Source organism: Anomaloglossus baeobatrachus, chromosome 4 (genome assembly GCF_048569485.1).
Source record: "Anomaloglossus baeobatrachus isolate aAnoBae1 chromosome 4, aAnoBae1.hap1, whole genome shotgun sequence".
Classification (NCBI taxonomy): Eukaryota; Metazoa; Chordata; class Amphibia; order Anura; family Aromobatidae; genus Anomaloglossus; species Anomaloglossus baeobatrachus.
Window position 1 is genome coordinate 700,656,701 of NC_134356.1, and position 18,948 is coordinate 700,675,648.

An 18,948-nucleotide genomic window follows, 5' to 3' on the forward strand; every position below is an offset into this window, starting at 1 on the left:
CCTCTCCCGGCTCACCCCCTCTGACACTGCCTCTCCTGGCTCACCCCCTCTGACACTGCCTCTCCCGGCTCACCCCCTCTGACACTGCCTCTCCCGGCTCACCCCCTCTGACACTGCCTCTCCTGGCTCACCCCCTCTGACACTGCCTCTCCTGGCTCACCCCCTCTGACACTGCCTCTCCTGGCTCACCCCCCTCTGACACTGCCTCTCCTGGCTCACCCCCTCTGACACTGCCTCTCCTGGGCTCACCCCCTCTGACACTGCCTCTCCTGGCTCACCCCCTCTGACACTGCCTCTCCCCGGCTCACCCCCCTCTGACACTGCCTCTCCTGGCTCACCCCCCTCTGACACTGCCTCTCCTGGCTCACCCCCTCTGACACTTCCTCTCCCGGCTCACCCCCTCTGACACTGCCTCTCCCTGGCTCACCCCCCCTCTGACACTGCCTCTCCCGGCTCACCCCCTCTGACACTGCCTCTCCTGGCTCACCCCCTCTGACACTGCCTCTCCCGGCTCACCCCCTCTGACACTGCCTCTCCTGGCTCACCCCCTCTGACACTGCCTCTCCTGGCTCACCCCCTCTGACACTGCCTCTCCTGGCTCACCCCCTCTGACACCTGCCCTCTCCTGGCTCACCCCCTCTGACACTGCCTCTCCTGGCTCACCCCCTCTGACACTGCCTCTCCTGCTGCACTTTCTTATGGTGGTCTCCAACTCTCTCACACCCCCCCCCCCCCCCCGCCCCAGTAAACAAGCATGGTGGAGGAGTTGGTTTGCTCCTGTCCGACCAATGCTCCTTTACACCAATTCCACTACCACCCTCTGTTACTCTTCCCTCTTTTGAGGTTGCACTCCGTACGCATCTACGCCCCCTCCAAACCTTCAATTGGCTGTCATTTTACCGCCCTCCAGGGCCAGCCACTGCCTTTTTTTGATCATTTCACCACCTGGCTACTACACTTTCTTTTCCCAACCGACATCCCCACCATCAATCATGGGTGATTTCAAATATCCCCATTGACCACTTCCCACTCATCTGTCCTCCAAACTTCTAACACTCGCTTCCTCCTTCAGCCTCACCCAATGGTCTTTCTGCAGCTACTCACAAAAGATGGCCACACGCTGGACCTCATCTTTCACTCGCCCTCTGTTCCCTATCTATCCTCTCTAACTCGCACCCTCCCCCTGTCTGACCACAACCTACACACATTCTCTTTCCCTCTCTTCTCCAACTACGCAACCCCCCCCTCCCACAAACTTCCACACCCTCGCAGAAATATCAAACACATTATATTTACACGCCCTTTCTCAGTCCCTTCTCCCCCTCACAGACATTGCTTCTTTACAAGATGCAGATGCTGCTGCAACTTTATACAACACTACAATCTCTGCAGCTCTCGAATCAGCTGCCCCCCCTCACACACACCAAAACCCGCACAATCAACAGGCAACCCTGGCACACAAGGCAGACTAAAGAACTTAGACGGGCTTCCAGAATTGCTGAGCGCAGATGGAAGAGGTCTCATTCCACTGAGCACTTCATTGCATATAAAGAGTCCCTCACCACTTTCAAGTCCACACTCACTGCTGCAAAACAAACCTACTTCTCATCCCTCATATCCTCTCTCGCTCACAACCCTAAACAGCTATTCAACACTTTCAATTCTCTCCTCCGTCCCCCAGCACTGCCTCCCTCTCCTCTCCTCCGTCCTCCAGCACCACCTCCCTCTAGTCTCCTCCGTCCCCCAGCACCGCCTCCCTCTCCTCTCCTCCGTCCCCCGGCACCACCTCCCTCTCCTCTCCTCTCCTCCAGCACCACCTCCCTCTCCTCTCCTCTCAGCTGAAGACTTTGCTTCTTTCTTCAAGCAGAAGATTGACAACATCAGAGCAAGCTTTGACCCACAATCACCACAGCCCCTCATCATAGCTACTCAGCCCTCATCCTCCAAATCCAGCTTCTCCGCCATGACAGAAAACAATTCTTTCCACTCTACTCTCAAGATCACATCTAACCACCTGCGCACTGGATCCGCTCCCATCGCACCTCATCCCCAACATCACCCGCAGTCCTCATCCCAGCCCTAACCCATCTCTTCAACCCTATCACTAACAAGTGGTGTATTCCCTTCATGCTTTAAACATGCCTCCATTACACCCATCCTCAAAAAGCCCTCCCCTTGAACCATCCTCTGTGTCAAACTATCGCCCCATATCCCTTCTCAACTATGCCTCAAAACTACTAGAACAGCATGTCCATCTTGAATTGTCCTCATACCTCTCCTCCTGCTCCCTCTTTGACCGGCTACAATCTGGCTTCCGACACATCACTCTACTGAAACTGCCCTAAACAAAGTCACTACTGATCTACTAACTGCCAAAGCCAAGGCGACACTTGCTCTATCCTCCTCCTCCTGGACCTGTCCTCTGCCTTCTACACTCCTGTCCCTCCTCCTACTGGACCTGTCCTCTGCCTTCGACACAGTAGGACCATTCCCTCCTACTAACAGAGTTATCTCTGGGCATCACAGACTTGGCCCTATCTTGGATCTCCTCATACCTAACCGACCGAACTTTCAGCGTCTCCCATTCTCACACCAACTCCTCATCTCGCCCCTATCTGTCGGTGTCCCCCAAGGCTCAGTTCTTGGACCCCTGCTGTTCTTCATCTACACCTTCGGCCTGGGACAGCTCATAGAGTCCCACGGCTTCCAGTATCATCTCTATGCCGATGACACACAGATCTACCTCTCTGGACCTGACATTACCTCTCTACTAACCAGAATCCCACTATGTCTGTCTGCTATTTCATCCTTCTTCTCTGCGCGATTCCTAAAACTTAACATGGACAAAACAGAGTTCATTGTCTTTCCTCCTCCTCACTCATCTCCTCCAACAAGCCTTTCCATCAAGCTCGATGGTTGCTCACTCTCCCCAGTCTCACAAGCTCGTTGCCTTGGAGTAACCCTCGACTATCCTTCAAGCCGCACATCCAAGCCCTCTTCACCTCATGCCGATTACAACTCAAAAATATCTCCCGGATCTGTTGCTTTCCTTAACCAAGAATCAGCAAAAACATTAGTGCATGCCCTCATCATCTCCCGCCTCGACTACTGCAACCTCCTGCTCTCTGGCCTCCCTTCCAACACTCTCTTGCACCCCTCCAATCTATCCTAAACTCTGCAGCCCGCTTAATCCACCTCTCTCCCCTCGCTATTCCCCAGCCTCGCCACTCTGCCAATCCCTTCACTGGCTTCCCATTGCCCAACGACTCCAGTTCAAAACATTAACCATGACCTACAAAGCCATCCACAACCTGTCTCCCTCCCTACATCTGTGACCTTGTCTCCCGGTACCTACCTGCACGCAACCTCAGATCTTCACAAGGTCTCCTTCTCTGCTCCTCTCTTATCTTCCTCTTCCCACAATCACGTACAAGATTTCTCCAGCGCCTCCCCCATACTCTGGAACGCTCTTACTTCAGCACATCAGACTCTCCACTACCGTGGAAAAGCTTCAAGACGAACCTCAAGACCCACCTCTTCCCAACCAGCCTACAACCTACAATAGCCCTCAGTCCAGTACACCACGGCGCAACCAGCTCTGCCCTCACCTATTGTACCCTCACCCATTCCCTGTAGACTGAGAGCCCTCGCGGGCAGGGTCCTCTCTCCTCCTGTAGACTGTGAGCCCTCGCGGGCAGGGTCCTCTCTCCTCCTGTAGACTGTGAGCCCACGCGGGCAGGGTCCTCTCTCCTCCTGTAGACTGTGAGCCCTCGCGGCAGGGTCCCTCCTCTCCTCCTGTAGACTGTGAGCCCTCGCGGACAGGGTCCTCTCCTCCTCCTGTAGACTGTGAGCCCTCGCAGGCAGGGACCTCTCTCCTCCTGTAGACTGTGAGCCCTCGCGGGCAGGGACCTCTCTCCTCCCTGTAGACTGTGAGCCCTCGCGGCAGGGTCTCCCTCTCTCCTCCTGTAGACTGTGAGCCCTCGCGGGCAGCTGTCCTCTCTCTCCTCCTGTAGACTGTGAGCCCTCGCGGGCAGGGGTCCTCTCTCCTCCTGTAGACTGTGAGCCCTCGCGGGCAGGGTCCTCTATCCTCCTGTAGACTGTGATCCCTCGCGGGCAGGGACCTCTCTCCTCCTGTAGGACTGTGAGCCCTCGCGGGCAGGGACCTCTCTCCTCCTGTAGGACTGTGAGCCCTCGCGGGAAGAGCCCTCGCGGGCAGGGTCCTCTCTCCTCCTGTAGACTGGGAGCCCCTCGTGGGCAGGTGTCCTCTCTCCTCCTGTAGACTGGGAGCCCTCGCGGGCAGGGTTCCTCTCTCCTCCTGTAGGACTGGGAGCCCTCGCGGGCAGGGTCCTCTCTCCTCCTGTAGACTGGGGAGCCCTCGCGGGGCAGGGTCCCTCTCTCCTCCTGTAGACTGGGAGCCCTCGCGGGCAGGGTCCCCTCTCTCCTCCTGTAGACTGTGAGCCCTCGCGGGCAGGGTCCTCTCTCCTCCTGTAGACTGTGAGCCCCTCGCGGGCAGGGTCCTCTCTCCTCCTGTAGACTGTGAGCCCTCGCGGGCAGGGTCCTCTCTCCTCCTGTAGACTGGGAGCCCTCGCGGGCAGGGGTCCTCTCTCCTCCTGTAGACTGGGGAGCCCTCGCGGGCAGGGTCCTCTCTCTCCTCCTGTAGACTGTGAGCCCTCGCGGACAGGGTCCCTCTCTCCTCCTCCTGTAGACTGTAAGCCCTCGCGGGCAGGGACCTCTCTCCCTCCTGTAGACTGTGAGCCCTCGCGGGCAGGACCTCTCTCCTCCTGTAGACTGTGAGCCCTCGCGGGCAGGGTCCTCTCTCCTCCTGTAGACTGTGAGCCCTCGCGGGCAGGGTCCGTCTCTCCTCCTGTAGGACTGTGGAGCCCCTCGCGGGCAGGGTCCTCTATCCTCCTGTAGACTGTGATCCCTCGCGGGCAGGGACCTCTCTCCTCCTGTAGACTGTGAGCCCTCGCCGGCAGGGTCCTCTCTCCTCCTGTAGACTGGGAGCCCCTCGCGGGCAGGGTCCTCTCTCCTCCTGTAGACTGGGAGCCCTCGCGGGGCAGGGTCCTCTCTCCTCCTGTAGACTGGGAGCCCTCGCGGGCAGGGTCCTCTCTCCTCCTGTAGACTGGGAGCCCTCGCGGGCAGGGTCCTCTCTCCTCCTGTAGACTGGAGCCCTCGCGGGCAGGGTCCTCTCTCTCCTCCTGTAGTACTGGGAGCCCTCGCGGGCAGGGTCCTCTCTCCTCCTGTAGACTGGGAGCCCTCGCGGGCAGGGGTCCTCTCTCCTCCTGTAGACTGGGAGCCCTCGCGGGCAGGGGTCCTCTCTCCTCCTGTAGACTGGGAGCCCCTCGCGGGCAGGGTCCTCTCTCCTCCTGTAGACTGGGAGCCCTCGCGGGCAGGGTCCTCTCTCCTCCTGTAGACTGGGAGCCCTCGCGAGCAGGGGTCCTCTCTCCTCCTGTAGACTGTGAGCCCTCGCGGGCAGGGTCCTCTCTCCTCCTGTAGACTGTGAGCCCTCGCGGGCAGGGTCCTCTCTCCTCCCTGTAGACTGTGAGCCCTCGCGGGCAGGGTCCTCTCTCCTCCTGTAGACTGTGAGCCCTCGCAGGCAGGGACCTCTCTCCTCCTGTAGACTGTGAGCCCTCGCGGGCAGGGTCCTCTCTCCTCCTGTAGACTGTGAGCCCTCGCGAGCAGGGTCCTCTCTCCTCCTGTAGACTGTGAGCCCTCGCGAGCAGGGTCCTCTCTCCTCTGTAGACTGTGAGCCCTCGCGGGCAGGGTCCTCTCTCCTCCTGTAGACTGTGAGCCCTCGCGAGCAGGGTCCCTCTCTCCTCCTGTAGACTGTGAGCCCTCGCAGGCAGGGACCTCTCTCCTCCTGTAGACTGTGAGCCCTCGCGAGCAGGGTCCTCTCTCCTCCTGTAGACTGTGAGACCTCGCAGGCAGGGACCTCTCTCCTCCTGTAGACTGTGAGCCCCTCGCGGGCAGGGTCCTCTCTCCTCCTGTAGACCTGTGAGCCCTCGCGGGCAGGGTCCCTCTCCCCTCCTGTAGACTGTGAGCCCTCGCGGGCAGGGCCCTCTCTCCTCCTGTAGACTGTGAGCCCTCGCGGGGCAGGGGTCCTCTCTCCTCCTGTAGACTGTGAGCCCTCGCAGGGCAGGGTCCTCTCTCCTCCTGTAGACTGTGAGCCCTCGCAGCAGGGTCCTCTCTCCTCCTGTAGGACTGTGAGCCCTCGCGAGCAGGGTCCTCTCTCCTCCTGTAGACTGTGAGCCCTCGCGAGCAGGGTCCTCTCTCCTCCTGTAGACTGTGAGCCCTCGCAGGCAGGGACCTCTCTCCTCCTGTAGACTGTGAGCCCTCGCGGGCAGGGTCCTCTCTCCTCCTGTAGACTGTGAGCCCTCGCAGGCAGGGACCTCTCTCCTCCTGTAGACTGTGAGCCCTCGCGGGCAGGGTCCTCTCTCCTCCTGTACCAGTCTGTTATGTACTGTTAATGATTGTTGTACATATACCCTCTCACTTGTAAAGCGCCATGGAATAAATGGCGCCATAATAATAAATAGTAAAAATAATAAATATATCATGGTATCCAGCACTATATACACCCCTATATCATATATCCAGCACTATATACACCTATCATATATCCACACTATATACACCCTATATCATAATCCAGCACTATATACACCCCTATATCATATATCCCAGCACTATATACACCCCTATATCATATATCCAGCACTATATACACCCCTATATCATATATCCAGCACTATATACACCCCTATATCATATATCCAGCACCTATATACACCCCTATATCATATATCCAGCACTATATACACCCCTATATCATATATCCAGCACTATTATACACCCCTTATATCATATATCCAGCACTATATACACCCCTATATCATATATCCAGCACTATATAAACCCCTATATCATATATCCAGCACTATATACAACCCCTATATCATATATCCAGCACTATATTACACCCCTATATTATATATCCAGCACTATATACACCATATACATCATGTATCCAGCACTATATACATCCCTATATCATATATCCAGCACTATATACACCCCTATATCATATATCCCAAGCACTATATACAACCCCTATATCATATATCCAGCACTATATACACCCCTATATCATATATCCAGCACTATATACACCCCTATATCATATATCCAGCACTATATACACCCCTATATCATATATCCAGCACTATATACACCCTCTATATCATATATCCAGCACTATATACAACCCCCTATATCAATTATCCAGCACTATATACACCCCTATATCATATATCCAGCACTATATACACCCCCTATATCATATATCCAGCACTATATACACCCCTATATCATATATCCAGCACTATATACACCCCTATATCAATAATATCCAGCACTATATACACCCCTATATCATATATCCAGCACTATATACACCCCTATATCATAATATCCAGCACTATATACACCCCTATATCATATATCCAGCACTATATTACACCCCTAATCATATTATCCAGCACTATATACACCCCCTATATCATATATCCAACACTATATACACCCCTATATCATATATCCAGCCCAGACTATATACACCATATACATCATGTATCCAGCACTATATACACCCCCTATAATTCAATATATCCAGCTCTATATACAACCCCTATATCATATTACACAGCCCTGTACACACACATATACACAGCCCTGTACACACACATGTACACACACACATACACAACCCTGTACACACACACATACACAGCCCTGTACACACACACATACACAGCCCTGTACACACACACATATACACAGCCCTGTACACACACATATACACATATACACAGCACCCTGTACACACACACATACACAGCCCTGTACACACACACATACACACAGCCCTGTACACACACATATACACATATACACAGCCCTGTACACACACATATACACAGCCCTGTACACACACATATACACATATACACAGCCCTGTACACACACATATACACATATACACAGCCCTGATACACACACATATACACAGCCCTGTACACACACATATACACAGCCTGTACACACACACATACACAGCCCTGTACACACACATATACACAGCCCTGTACACACACATATACACAGCCCTGTCACACACATATACACAGCCCTGTACACACACTATACACAGCCCTGTACACACACATATACACAGCCCTGTACACACACATATACACAGCCCTGTCACACACCATATACACATATACACAGCCCTGTACACACACATATACACAATATACACAGCCCTGTACACACACATATACACAGCCTGTAACACACATATACACAGCCCTGTACACACACACATACACAGCCCTGTACAACACACATATACACAGCCCTGTACACACACATATACACAGCCCTGTACACACACATATACACAGCCCTGTACACACACAATATACACAGCCCTGTACACACACATATACACAGCCCTGTACCACACACATACCACACAGCCCCTGTACACACAACACAGCCCTGTACACACACATACACACAGCCCTGTACACCACACATACACCAGCCTGTACACACATATACACAGCCCTGTACACACATATACACAGCCCTGTACACACATATACACAGCCCTGTACACACATATACACAGCCCTGTACACACATATACACACAGCCCTGTACACACATCATACACAGCCCTGTACACACAATATCACACAGCCCTGTACACACACATATACACAGCCCTGTACACACACATATACACAGCCCTGTACACACATACACACAGTCCTGTATACCACACATACACAGCCCTGTACACACACATACACACAGCCCTGTACACACACAATACACAGCCCTGTACACACACATACACACCGCCTGTACACACACAGCCCTGTACACACACATACACACAGCCCTGTACACACACATACACACAGCCCTGTACACACACATACACACAGCCCTGTCACACACACATATACACAGCCCTGTACACACACATATACACAGCCCTGTACACACATACACACACATACACAGCCCTGTACACACACATACACACAGCCCTGTACACACACATATACACAGCCCTGTACACACATACACACACATACACAGCCTGTACACACACATACACACAGCCCTGTACACACACATACACAAAGCCCTGTACACACACATATACACAGCCCAGTACACACACATACACACAGGCCCTGTACACACACATATACACAGCCCAGTACACACACATACACACAGCCCTGTACACACACATATTACACACAGCCCTGTACACACACATATACACACAGCCCTGTACACACACATATACACACTGCCCTGTACACACACATATACACAGCCCTGTACACACACATATACACAGCCCTGTACACACACATACACACAGCCCTGTACACCACATACACACAGCCCTGTACACACACATATACACAGCCCTGACACACACACATATACACAGCCCTGTACACACACACATATACACAGCCCTGTACACACACACACCATACACAGCCCTGTACACACACACATACACAGCCCTGTACACACACATACACAAAGCCCTGTACACACACATACACACAGCCCTGTACACACACATATACACACAGCCTGTACACACACATACACACAGCCCTGTACACACACATACACACAGCCCTGTACACACACATACACACAGCCCTGTACACACACATACACACAGCCCTGTACACACACATACACACAGCCCTGTACACACACATACACACAGCCCTGTACACACACATACACACAGCCCTGTACACACACATACACACAGCCCTGTACACACACATATACACAGCCCTGTACACACACATACACACAGCCCTGTACACACACATACACAGCCCTGTACACACACATATACACAGCCCTGTACACACATACACACAGCCCTGTACACACACATATACACACAGCCCTGTACACACACATATACCAACAGCCCTGTACACACACATATACACAGCCCTGTACACACACATATACACAGCCCTGTACACACACATCATACACAGCCCTGTACACACATACACACAGCCCTGTACACACATACACACAGCCCTGTACACACACATATACACACAGCCCTGTACACACACATACACACAGCCCTGTACACACACATATACACAGCCCTGTACACACACACATATACACAGCCCTGTACACACACAGCCCTGTACACACACACATATACACAGCCCTGTACACACACACATATACACAGCCCTGTACACACACAGCCCTGTACACACATATACACACAGCCCTGTACACACACATATACACAGCCCTGTACACACACATACACAGCCCTGTACACACATATACACAGCCCTGTACACACACATATACACAGCCCTGTACACACACATATACACAGCCCTGTACACACACATACACAGCCCTGTACACACATATACACAGCCCTGTACACACATATACACACAGCCCTGTACACACACATATACACAGCCCTGTACACACACATATACACACAGCCCTGTACACACACATACACAGCCCTGTACACACACACATACACACAGCCCTGTACACACACACATATACACAGCCCTGTACACACACATACACAGCCCTGTACACACACATACACAGCCCTGTACACACACATATACACAGCCCTGTACACACACATATACACAGCCCTGTACACACACATATACACACAGCCCTGTACACACACACATACACAGCCCTGTACACACACATACACACAGCCCTGTACACACACATACACACAGCCCTGTACACACACATATACACAGCCCTGTACACACACACATACACACAGCCCTGTACACACACATATACACAGCCCTGTACACACACACATACACACAGCCCTGTACACACACATACACACAGCCCTGTACACACACATATACACAGCCCTGTACACACACATACACACAGCCCTGTACACACACACATACACAGCCCTGTACACACACACATATACATCACCTGTATCCACATCACACATCGGTCACGTGTCGCTGCTGACGATCCTGATACAATGTATCTGCTCCGAGCACAGAACACTCAGCACTTCCTGATCAGCTGACCGGTCACATGACTCCCCCCGCCTCATAAAGGCGCAGCGCTCTGCTGTCTGCTGCTGTCCTCAGCACCGGGGGGGAAGAGAGGAGAGAGGATGGGGGACAGAGCACAGGACATCAGACTGAGAGCAGAGAACAGCAGACTGAGAGCAGAGGACAGCAGACTGAGAGCAGAGGACATCAGACTGAGAGCAGAGGACATCAGACTGAGAGCAGAGAACAGCAGACTGAGAGCAGAGGACATCAGACTGAGAGCAGAGGACAGCAGACTGAGAGCAGAGGACATCAGACTGAGAGCAGAGGACAGCAGACTGAGAGCAGAGGACAGCAGACTGAGAGCAGAGGACAGCAGACTGAGAGCAGAGGACAGCAGACTGAGAGCAGAGGACAGCAGACTGAGTGCAGAGGACATCAGACTGAGAGCAGAGAACAGCAGACTGAGAGCAGAAGACAGCAGACTGAGAGCAGAGGACAGCAGACTGAGAGCAGAGGACAGCATACTGAGAGCAGAGAACAGCAGACTGAGAGCAGAGGACAGCAGACTGAGAGCAGAGGACATCAGACTGAGAGCACAGGACAGCAGACTGAGAGCACAGGACATCAGACTGAGAGCAGAGAACAGCAGACTGAGAGCAGGGGACAGCAGACTGAGAGCAGGGGACAGCAGACTGAGAGCAGAGAACAGCAGACTGAGAGCAGAGGACAGCAGACTGAGAGCAGAGGACATCAGACTGAGAGCACAGGACAGCAGACTGAGAGCACAGGACATCAGACTGAGAGCAGAGGACAGCAGACTGAGAGCAGGGGACAGCAGACTGATAGCAGAGGACAGCATACTGAGAGCAGAGAACAGCAGACTGAGAGCAGAGGACAGCAGACTGAGAGCAGAGGACATCAGACTGAGAGCACAGGACAGCAGACTGAGAGCAGAGAACAGCAGACTGAGAGCAGAGGACAGCATACTGAGAGCAGAGAACAGCAGACTGAGAGCAGAGGACAGCAGACTGAGAGCAGAGGACATCAGACTGAGAGCAGAGGACAGCAGACTGAGAGCAGAGAACAGCAGACTGAGAGCAGAGGACAGCATACTGAGAGCAGAGAACAGCAGACTGAGAGCAGAGGACAGCAGACTGAGAGCAGAGGACATCAGACTGAGAGCACAGGACAGCAGACTGAGAGCAGAGGACAGCAGACTGAGAGCAGAGGACAGCAGACTGAGAGCAGAGGACAGCAGACTGAGAGCAGAGGACATCAGACTGAGAGCAGAGGACAGCAGACTGAGAGCACAGGACATCAGACTGAGAGCAGAGGACATCAGACTGAGAGCAGAGGACAGCAGACTGAGAGCAGAGGACATCAGACTGAGAGCAGAGGACATCAGACTGAGAGCAGAGGACAGCAGACTGAGAGCAGAGGACATCAGACTGAGAGCAGAGGACATCAGACTGAGAGCAGAGGACATCAGACTGAGAGCAGAGGACAGCAGACTGAGAGCAGAGGACATCAGACTGAGAGCAGAGGACATCAGACTGAGAGCAGAGGACATCAGACTGAGAGCAGAGGACATCAGACTGAGAGCAGAGGACAGCAGACTGAGAGCAGAGGACATCAGACTGAGAGCAGAGGACAGCAGACTGAGAGCAGAGGACATCAGACTGAGAGCAGAGGACATCAGACTGAGAGCAGAGGACATCAGACTGAGAGCAGAGGACATCAGACTGAGAGCAGAGAACAGCAGACTGAGAGCAGAGAACAGCAGACTGAGAGCAGAGGACAGCAGACTGAGAGCAGAGGACAGCAGACTGAGAGCAGAGGACAGCAGACTGAGAGCAGAGAACAGCAGACTGAGAGCAGAGGACAGCAGACTGAGAGCAGAGGACAGCAGACTGAGAGCACAGGACAGCAGACTGAGAGCAGAGGACAGCAGACTGAGAGCAGAGGACAGCAGACTGAGAGCAGAGGACATCAGACTGAGAGCACAGGACATCAGACTGAGAGCAGAGGACAGCAGACTGAGAGCAGAGGACATCAGACTGAGAGCAGAGGACAGCAGACTGAGAGCACAGGACAGCAGACTGAGAGCAGAGGACATCAGACTGAGAGCAGAGGACAGCAGACTGAGAGCAGAGGACATCAGACTGAGAGCAGAGGACATCAGACTGAGAGCAGAGGACAGCAGACTGAGAGCAGAGAACAGCAGACTGAGAGCAGAGAACAGCAGACTGAGAGCAGAGGACAGCAGACTGAGAGCAGAGGACAGCAGACTGAGAGCAGAGGACAGCAGACTGAGAGCAGAGGACAGCAGACTGAGAGCAGAGAACAGCAGACTGAGAGCAGAGGACAGCAGACTGAGAGCAGAGGACAGCAGACTGAGAGCAGAAGACAGCAGACTGAGAGCAGAGGACATCAGACTGAGAGCAGAGGAGACTGAGAGCAGAGGACATCAGACTGAGAGCAGAGGACAGCAGACTGAGAGCAGAGGACATCAGACTGAGAGCAGAGGACAGCAGACTGAGAGCAGAGAACAGCAGACTGAGAGCAGAGGACAGCAGACTGAGAGCAGAGGACAGCAGACTGAGAGCAGAGGACAGCAGACTGAGAGCAGAGGACAGCAGACTGAGAGCAGAGGACAGCAGACTGAGAGCAGAGGACATCAGACTGAGAGCAGAGAACAGCAGACTGAGAGCAGAGGACAGCAGACTGAGAGCAGAGGACATCAGACTGAGAGCAGAGGACAGCAGACTGAGAGCAAAGGACAGCAGACTGAGAGCAGAGGACAGCAGACTGAGAGCAGAGGACAGCAGACTGAGAGCAGAAGACATCAGACTGAGAGCAGAGGACAGCAGACTGAGAGCAGAGGACAGCAGACTGAGAGCAGAGGACAGCAGACTGAGAGCAGAGGACATCAGACTGAGAGCAGAGAACAGCAGACTGAGAGCACAGGACAGCAGACTGAGAGCAGAGGACAGCAGACTGAGAGCAGAAGACATCAGACTGAGAGCAGAGGACAGCAGACTGAGAGCAGAGGACAGCAGACTGAGAGCAGAGGACAGCAGACTGAGAGCAGAGGACAGCAGACTGAGAGCAGAGGACAGCAGACTGAGAGCAGAGGACATCAGACTGAGAGCAGAGAACAGCAGACTGAGAGCAGAGGACATCAGACTGAGAGCAGAGGACAGCAGACTGAGAGCAGAGGACATCAGACTGAGAGCAGAGGACAGCAGACTGAGAGCAGAGGACAGCAGACTGAGAGCAGAGGACAGCAGACTGAGAGCAGAGGACATCAGACTGAGAGCAGAGAACAGCAGACTGAGAGCAGAGGACAGCAGACTGAGAGCAGAGGACAGCAGACTGAGAGCAGAGGACAGCAGACTGAGAGCAGAGGACATCAGACTGAGAGCAGAGAACAGCAGACTGAGAGCAGAGGACAGCAGACTGAGAGCAGAGGACATCAGACTGAGAGCAGAGGACAGCAGACTGAGAGCAGAGGACATCAGACTGAGAGCAGAGGACATCAGACTGAGAGCAGAGGACAGCAGACTGAGAGCAGAGGACAGCAGACTGAGAGCAGAGGACAGCAGACTGAGTGCAGAGGACATCAGACTGAGAGCAGAGAACAGCAGACTGAGAGCAGAAGACAGCAGACTGAGAGCAGAGGACAGCAGACTGAGAGCACAGGACATCAGACTGAGAGCACAGGACATCAGACTGAGAGCAGAGAACAGCAGACTGAGAGCAGAAGACAGCAGACTGAGAGCAGAAGACAGCAGACTGAGAGCACAGGACATCAGACTGAGAGCAGAGGACAGCAGACTGAGAGCAGGGGACAGCAGACTGAGAGCAGAGAACAGCAGACTGAGAGCAGAGGACAGCAGACTGATAGCAGAGGACAGCATACTGAGAGCAGAGAACAGCAGACTGAGAGCAGAGGACAGCAGACTGAGAGCAGAGGACATCAGACTGAGAGCACAGGACAGCAGACTGAGAGCAGAGAACAGCAGACTGAGAGCAGAGGACAGCATACTGAGAGCAGAGAACAGCAGACTGAGAGCAGAGGACAGCAGACTGAGAGCAGAGGACATCAGACTGAGAGCAGAGGACAGCAGACTGAGAGCAGAGAACAGCAGACTGAGAGCAGAGGACAGCATACTGAGAGCAGAGAACAGCAGACTGAGAGCAGAGGACAGCAGACTGAGAGCAGAGGACATCAGACTGAGAGCACAGGACAGCAGACTGAGAGCAGAGGACAGCAGACTGAGAGCAGAGGACAGCAGACTGAGAGCAGAGGACAGCAGACTGAGAGCAGAGGACATCAGACTGAGAGCAGAGGACAGCAGACTGAGAGCACAGGACATCAGACTGAGAGCAGAGGACATCAGACTGAGAGCAGAGGACAGCAGACTGAGAGCAGAGGACATCAGACTGAGAGCAGAGGACATCAGACTGAGAGCAGAGGACAGCAGACTGAGAGCAGAGGACATCAGACTGAGAGCAGAGGACATCAGACTGAGAGCAGAGGACATCAGACTGAGAGCAGAGGACAGCAGACTGAGAGCAGAGGACATCAGACTGAGAGCAGAGGACATCAGACTGAGAGCAGAGGACAGCAGACTGAGAGCAGAGGACATCAGACTGAGAGCAGAGGACATCAGACTGAGAGCAGAGGACAGCAGACTGAGAGCAGAGGACATCAGACTGAGAGCAGAGGACAGCAGACTGAGAGCAGAGGACATCAGACTGAGAGCAGAGGACATCAGACTGAGAGCAGAGGACATCAGACTGAGAGCAGAGAACAGCAGACTGAGAGCAGAGAACAGCAGACTGAGAGCAGAGGACAGCAGACTGAGAGCAGAGGACAGCAGACTGAGAGCAGAGAACAGCAGACTGAGAGCAGAGGACAGCAGACTGAGAGCAGAGGACAGCAGACTGAGAGCACAGGACAGCAGACTGAGAGCAGAGGACAGCAGACTGAGAGCAGAGGACAGCAGACAGCAGACTGAGAGCAGAGGACATCAGACTGAGAGCACAGGACATCAGACTGAGAGCAGAGGACAGCAGACTGAGAGCAGAGGACATCAGACTGAGAGCAGAGGACAGCAGACTGAGAGCACAGGACAGCAGACTGAGAGCAGAGGACATCAGACTGAGAGCAGAGGACAGCAGACTGAGAGCAGAGGACATCAGACTGAGAGCAGAGGACATCAGACTGAGAGCAGAGGACAGCAGACTGAGAGCAGAGAACAGCAGACTGAGAGCAGAGAACAGCAGACTGAGAGCAGAGGACAGCAGACTGAGAGCAGAGGACAGCAGACTGAGAGCAGAGGACAGCAGACTGAGAGCAGAGAACAGCAGACTGAGAGCAGAGGACAGCAGACTGAGAGCAGAGGACAGCAGACTGAGAGCAGAAGACAGCAGACTGAGAGCAGAGGACATCAGACTGAGAGCAGAGGAGACTGAGAGCAGAGGACATCAGACTGAGAGCAGAGGACAGCAGACTGAGAGCAGAGGACATCAGACTGAGAGTAGAGGACAGCAGACTGAGAGCAGAGAACAGCAGACTGAGAGCAGAGGACAGCAGACTGAGAGCAGAGGACAGCAGACTGAGAGCAGAGGACAGCAGACTGAGAGCAGAGGACATCAGACTGAGAGCAGAGGACAGCAGACTGAGAGCAGAGGACAGCAGACTGAGAGCAGAGGACATCAGACTGAGAGCAGAGAACAGCAGACTGAGAGCAGAGGACAGCAGACTGAGAGCAGAGGACAGCAGACTGAGAGCAGAGGACAGCAGACTGAGAGCAGAGGACATCAGACTGAGAGCAGAGGACAGCAGACTGAGAGCAGAGGACATCAGACTGAGAGCAGAGGACATCAGACTGAGAGCAGAGGACAGCAGACTGAGAGCAGAGGACAGCAGACTGAGAGCAGAGGACAGCAGACTGAGAGCAGAGGACAGCAGACTGAGAGCAGAGGACATCAGACTGAGAGCAGAGGACAGCAGACTGAGAGCAGAGGACAGCAGACTGAGAGCAGAGGACAGCAGACTGAGAGCAGAGGACAGCAGACTGAGAGCACGAGGACATCAGACTGAGAGCAGAGGACAGCAGACTGAGAGCAGGGGACAGCAGACTGAGAGCAGAGAACAGCAGACTGAGAGCAGAGGACAGCAGACTGATAGCAGAGGACAGCATACTGAGAGCAGAGAACAGCAGACTGAGAGCAGAGGACATTAGACTGAGAGCAGAGGACAGCAGACTGAGAGCAGAGGAACAGCAGACTGAGAGCAGAGGACAGCATACTGAGAGCAGAGAACAGCAGACTGAGAGCAGAGGACAGCAGACTGAGAGCAGAGGACAGCAGACTGAGAGCAGAGGACAGCAGACTGAGAGCAGAGGACATCAGACTGATAGCAGAGGACAGGAGACTGAGAGCAGAGAACATCAGGTTGAGAGCAGAGGACAGCAGACTGAGAGCAGAGGACAGCAGACTGAGAGCAGAGGACAGCAGACTGAGAGCAGAGAACAGCAGACTGAGAGCAGAGGACATCAGACTGATAGCAGAGGACATCAGACTGATAGCAGAGGACAGCAGACTGAGAGCAGAGGACATCAGACTGAGAGCAGAGGACATGCAGACTGAGAGCAGAGGACAGCAGACTGAGAGCAGAGGACAGCAGACTGAGAGCAGAGGACATCAGACTGAGAGCAGAGGACAGCAGACTGAGAGCAGAGGACAGCAGACTGAGAGCAGAGGACATCAGACTGAGAGCAGAAGACATCAGACTGAGAGCAGAGGACATCAGACTGAGAGCAGAGGACAGCAGACTGAGAGCAGAGGACAGCAGACTGAGAGCAGAGGACATCAGACTGATAGCAGAGGACATCAGACTGAGAGCAGAGGACAGCAGACAGAGAGCAGAGGACAGCAGACTGAGAGCAGAGAACAGCAGACTGAGAGCAGAGGACATCAGACTGATAGCAGAGGACATCAGACTGATAGCAGAGGACAGCAGACTGAGAGCAGAGGACAGCAGACTGAGAGCAGAGGACAGCAGACTGAGAGCAGAGGACATCAGACTGAGAGCAGAGGACAGCAGACTGAGAGCAAAGGACAGCAGACTGAGAGCAGAGGACAGCAGACTGAGCAGAGGATAGCAGAGGACAGCAGACTGAGAGCAGAGGGACAGCAGACTGAGAGCAGAGAACAGCAGACTGAGAGCAGAGGACATCAGACTGAGAGCAGAGGACATCAGACTGAGAGCAGAGGACATCAGACTGAGAGCAAAGGACAGCAGACTGAGAGCAAAGGACAGCAGACTGAGAGCAGAGGACAGCAGACTGAGAGCAGAGGACATCAGACTGAGAGCAGAAGACATCAGACTGAGAGCAGAGGACAGCAGACTGAGAGCAGAGAACAGCAGACTGAGAGCAGAGGACATCAGACTGATAGCAGAGGACATCAGACTGATAGCAGAGGACAGGAGACTGAGAGCAGAGGACATCAGACTGAGAGCAGAGGACATCAGACTGATAGCAGAGGACATCAGACTGATAGCAGAGGACAGCAGACTGAGAGCAGAGGACAGCAGACTGAGAGCAGAGGACATCAGACTGATAGCAGAGGACAGCAGACTGAGAGCAGAGGACAGCAGACTGAGAGCAGAGGACATCAGACTGATAGCAGAGGACAGGAGACTGAGAGCAGAGGAACATCAGACTGAGAGCAGAGGACAGCAGACTGAGAGCAGAGGACAGCAGAC

At 53.6% G+C, this 18,948-nt stretch overlaps 1 protein-coding gene across 1 annotated transcript in view; it reads right to left on the minus strand.

Moving 5' to 3' along the window:
* The window catches only part of SLC12A9 (solute carrier family 12 member 9), a 49,770-nt gene extending 38,577 nt beyond the window's left edge, over positions 1–11,193 (minus strand). Inside the window, exon 1 of the mRNA XM_075346746.1 lies at positions 11,098–11,193. Within this exon, the coding sequence (XP_075202861.1) occupies positions 11,098–11,116 (19 nt within the window). The 5' untranslated portion in view covers positions 11,117–11,193. The remainder of the gene's footprint in view (positions 1–11,097) is intronic.
* Positions 11,194–18,948: the final 7,755 nt, after the last annotated feature.